Source organism: Sinocyclocheilus anshuiensis, unplaced genomic scaffold, assembly GCF_001515605.1.
Source record: "Sinocyclocheilus anshuiensis isolate Anshui unplaced genomic scaffold, SAMN03320099.WGS_v1.1 scaffold68, whole genome shotgun sequence".
NCBI lineage: Eukaryota > Metazoa > Chordata > Actinopteri > Cypriniformes > Cyprinidae > Sinocyclocheilus > Sinocyclocheilus anshuiensis.
The window spans coordinates 333,482-338,690 of record NW_015555741.1 but is presented as its reverse complement, the minus strand read 5'-3'; the positions used below and the strand labels follow the sequence as shown (position 1 = coordinate 338,690).

Genomic DNA, 5,209 nt, shown 5'->3' with positions numbered 1-5,209 from the left:
CTTTCGGATTTCTGCTCTGCTGTCACAGAGCTCTGACACTGTTGTGCTGCAGGATGCGTGTGTGTGTGTGTGTGAGTGTGTGTGTGTGTGTGTGTGTGTGTGTGTGTGATGGCAGTTCGACTGGTTCCACAGTAAACATGAAGACGAGCGATCCTCACATGCTGTTGCCTTGGCAACACGCCCCTCTGACCTGCTGCTGTACAGCTCTCCATCTCTGCTCCGTTAACAGCTAAATAAACAGAGAGGCAGAGATGTTAATCTATAGAGAATTCATGAGATTGCTGGAGATCAGACAGACAAGACTCTGTATGTGAGTGTAGAGAGATTTGGGGCTTTCTGACGCAGGAGAATGTCTCTTTAGAGCTCAGTGGCTTTTAGCACTGCAGTGTGAATTCTGCATCTGGCTGTGAATTCGGCTGTTCTCTTCTCCATGTTATTCTGGGCTCAGAAACGCCACGTCACTGACAATAAGAATCGGACTCATTCAAATGAATCAAACAGTATTGAACGAAATGACAGTAAATCTCTTTGATCAAACTGTGTCAAACATAAAGTATCAGAGTGACTGAAATGTAACCAAAATGTATCTGACAAAATAACAGTAAACTGAGTCATAATGATTCAAATGAAACAAGCTGTGTCAGACAGAGTAAAACTAAATGTGACTGAAATCATGTAACTGAATCTGAAGGATTCAAATGAATCAAACTGTACTGGAAAGAATGAACATGAATCAAATTGAGTTATACTGATTCAATTTTAATACAAAATGTCATACAGAATGAAACCGAAGCATTTTATACAAACTGAATTGAACAGGATTAAATTGAATCAAACTAAATCAGATGAATTCAAATGATTCAGACTGTACTAAATAGAATGAAAGTGAATCAAAATAAATTAAAATTTAATCAAACTGTGTTGGACAGAATGACAGTGAATCAAACTAAATGGTACTTATTCAAATAAGTATTAGAATTAAACCTTTTTTAAGTGAATTGGACAGAAAAAAACTGAATTGAGCTAAATCAGATTGAACTGGACAGAATGAAACTCATTTGTTTCTTATTGAACTGTATGGGACTGAATGAAAGTGAATCGAATCGAAGCAGATTGATTCAAACTTATTCAAACTGGATCAGACAGAATGACAGTAAATGGAACTGAATCATACTGATTTAAATGAATCAAACTGCATCGACAGAATAAAACCGAGTCATTTTAATCAAACTGAATTGGATAGACTGAGACTGAATTAAACTGTATCAGTCAGAATGAAAGTGAATCAAATCAGTGAATCAGTCTGATTTAGCTTATAATTTAGATTCAGTTGCTTTCACTGACTCAGTTTTAAAACCAATTTCAGCTACACTGTAAAAAATTAAATATTATCTAGTAACTAGTTCCACAGATTTTTTACATTCTCTCAATTTCTCTCTTCAGAGTGTTACCTGAATTGTTATTTTTTAGTTGGCTCAACTTTTACTGAACTAGTTTTATAGTCTATTCAACTAAAATGTTAAAATTGGTCGAACATTTAGAAAACGACAACAAATTATGTCAATTTAAATGAAACTATTTACTCCATGTGTTTTATTTGTTACCTAAACTAAGATTTATTATTTGGGCATCATAAGAAATAGCTGTGGAACTAGTTATTGCATTTTATACTGAGCGTAACAAAATTATGAACTGGTGTCTAACAATCACTAAGAACACAGACAAATGCTATGTTTTGCATGCAGTTATAGTGTACTGCTTCCTAACTCTTTATATACTACACAGTATATACAACTGTTAACAATAGTATGCGACACTGATGTCACATGATCACATTTTGTGCATGTTTTACATTAAGCAAGTAACATCCAGTTTTAATCTTTGATGCAAAAAACTGTTATTTCACATTTTAAAGCCAAGAAATATTTGAACCTTTGTCAAATGAATCAAATAATGAGTCAAAAAACAGAAACCGAACGTGAATGGTGCAGAATGTGCACACGCACTCAAAACAGCATGAATATCTGCACTGTGGTTTTTAGCATTCAAAGCGAATAATAATACAGTGCTTGTGCGTGTCGACATCTCAACGACGGGGTTTTCCTGTGAAAAGCCTTTTTTCAGAGCAGCGTTTCTAGCTGAGTCATATCAGAGAGAGGGAGAGGTAATCAACCGTTGCAGAAAATACGATGGAAAAGAGGACGAGGGACAGAAAAATGTGCCAGAGTGCTGGGAAAGAGCGATGGTGTGAATGAAAGGAGAGGGAGAGACAGAGTGTGTGTTTCATGAGGGGTGGGGTTTGCTGCTAGAGGGGCGGGGTTTAGCTCTGCTCAGCGATCAGAGGCAGAGCAGTGTGTACACCATCAGTCGGCTCTGAGCAGGATGAGAACAGCTTTTGCCATCACCTCCCTTCTCGTCTCCTCACCTCTCAGGGCCGCCTCACGTGAAAGACGCTTTGAAGTCTCCGTATCTGCATCAAGTTGAAGACCAGACCTGAGGATTGTGCCTGTGCTTTGGAGTTTATGGTCTGCTGTTGCTTTTGAGACGGATTCTACAAGTGTGTGTGAGCGTTTGACTCTTCAAGAACCATCTACAGGTGTGTTTACCTGCCTCAGGGGATCTAAACAGGTGCGAAAGGTTTGGGACAAGCTTGACGATGACCACCATGCAGAAGTTGCTCCAGCTGCCAGTGAACGCCGTGAACATCGTGAAGAGCGTGCAGGGAGTCGTTCAGGGCCAGGAGGAGGCTCTCAGTCCGGTGCTGACGCCCGACAGCGGCCCGCAGAACTGGTACAGCGCCGTCCAGCCAGAAGAACTCCGACACCTGAGATCTGGGGGGACGGGCGGTGGGGGGGAGGGGTCAGAGGATCGACCCGGGCTGGAGGAGGGGCTTACCAGCATTCAGTCGCAACCTTTACGGTACGGTAACACTCATGTGAAGTCATGAATGGCTGTGTGAGTGATCTCTTTCAAAGCGTAATTTAAGCCACTTTGCTTCTGTTGTTTCTCTGAAAAAAATAGTCACAAATGAGATAAAACATTTACATAAAAATCATTCGAAAAATAAAATGTTTCATTAAAAAGAATAAAAATGAGTACACATTTAATTAGAACTATCTATAAATGTATAATGTTATAAATTAAAAAAATGTAAATTTATACACAGTATAAACAATTTTTATTTTTATACTAATATAAATTTATAATTTTATAAATTATAATTTAAAAAATGCTAATTTCTAAACTATATAAACTAATTTTATTTTATAATGAGATATATATAATCTATACGTAATGTAAGGGAAACAGGTCAATTTAGCTCAAAGGGAATTATTTTTGATTTTATAGGGAATTTGGACAGAATCACTGTTTTACGGCTGATCAACTGAATCGGCCAGCGATTCACTGAAAGGGCCGTACAACATCAACTCTGCATGGATATTAATATCCAAAATATAGTGAAATCTGCAATGGATATTAATATCCAAAGTATAGTGAAAACACTATTTATTAGCACAGTAACAAGATCGGCGGTTTAAGACATTAACTTGTAAGCACAAAACACAAGATACTTCTCTTTTCAATAAAAATGAGACTTTAAATGAGACTTCAATAAAGACTTTATTGGATAAATCTAAGACATATAAACTAATCTAACACATAAACATACGCTCTCATACATTCACACAAGTTGCAGAAAGAGAAAAAGTGAGGAAAGAATGAGTTTAACAGAGTGAAAATGTGAAATCCCAAGTTTATAGCAATATGTGCAATTGCATAGGCCTGAACAACCATCAATCACTTAATTAATCCTCGTATTGAGTTCCTCAATGAGGTTAAAATTTATATTAAATGCACCAGTTCAGCTAGAATCTGGAGGTACTTGCGTTGCCTGTGTAGGGGGTTCCCTTGTTGTCTTCCTTTGTAGAAAGGGGTTTCCCAAGGTTGCTGATTGGCTGGAAGTTCAGTAATCGTTGAAGTGACGTCTTGGGAAGCCAATGGTTGGGCGTTGGCTGAAGATGCGGAGTTGTGGGGTGTTTTGAGGCGGTCACAGACTCGAGGTGAACTCGGAGACACGGCGTTGCGGCGAAACTTAACACGAAGCTCTCAACGGAAAAGAAACTACAGTAAAAGAAAGAAAAGGGTAAAGTTTGACGAGACTAGGTGGCGTTTCTCCTCATGGTTTTAGAGGAGCTGCTGGCATGTAAGCTCGAAGAATTCATGGGTAAAAAGCATGGCTATAAGCATAAAGCAAAAAACAATGACTAAGAGCAAAAAGTGGCGGCTAAAAGCCGACAAGGCAAAAAGCATGATTTGATGGTGTCCTGAGTATTTAAACCGGGCTGTTGGACACATCTCAAATGGTGTCTTGACCAATTAGACATTGTCTTAGCTTGGGGTGTTGCTATGATTCTCCTCCCAATACATAAATCAACATGTTATCTTATCAGTCACATGGTCCGAATTTTCCCGCTCTTGCAGAGTATAATTTGGACATGATTTCTATAACCAGAATATAATACATTTTGCAAAGTACTGATTCATAGAAATGTTTAAAGCATGAAAATTCAAACTCATACATACCCAACATGAATATTATCCTAGTATGAACTATTCAATAGTTATTCAAAATACATTATCACAATATCACAATAAGTGATTAGGACATGATAGTCAAATGTGTGGGTTACATACATGATATAGCGTTATGCATAGAAGTGAAAGTTGCTCATAACATATATACATGTGTAACAACGTTCGTAGTCACGGGAAGGAGGCGGGAACCGGCAAACATTTAAAGAAGATTTTAATAAAATAAACACAAAAAATGAAAGTAAAGAGGCAGCCCCTCGCGGATGACTGCCGCACACAAAACACAGATCACAGCAGCCGCGGCGTACCTGGGGGTAAGGACAGACAGACGAGGCAAGAGAAAAGGAGACGGAAGGATGAGGAGAGACAGATACGAGAGAGGGGAGAGAGGAAAAGAAAAAAAATTTTTATCGGTCCGGTTCCCAGGACACACTGCTGCTTGGTCCTCAACCGGCTGAGAGGCTCTCACTCGCGGTGCCATCCGATGGCACTGGACATCGTTGGTGGACGGCCCACCGCTCCTCCGCCTCCTGGCGGACGGCAATGGCTCCTCCTATTGAGGGCAGCCGGCAGCGAGTCCTCCGTTCCCTGCTCCTCCCCAATCATGGCGGATGGA

At 39.4% G+C, this 5,209-nt stretch overlaps 1 protein-coding gene across 1 annotated transcript in view; it reads left to right on the top strand.

Annotated features, from left to right (window-relative positions):
• The first annotated feature begins 2,432 nt into the window (after positions 1-2,432).
• LOC107673215 (AP-3 complex subunit beta-2-like) overlaps positions 2,433-5,209 on the top strand; it is a 39,275-nt gene continuing 36,498 nt past the window's right edge. Inside the window, exon 1 of the mRNA XM_016466713.1 lies at positions 2,433-2,919. Coding sequence (XP_016322199.1) covers positions 2,657-2,919 — 263 coding nt within the window. The 5' untranslated portion in view covers positions 2,433-2,656. The remainder of the gene's footprint in view (positions 2,920-5,209) is intronic.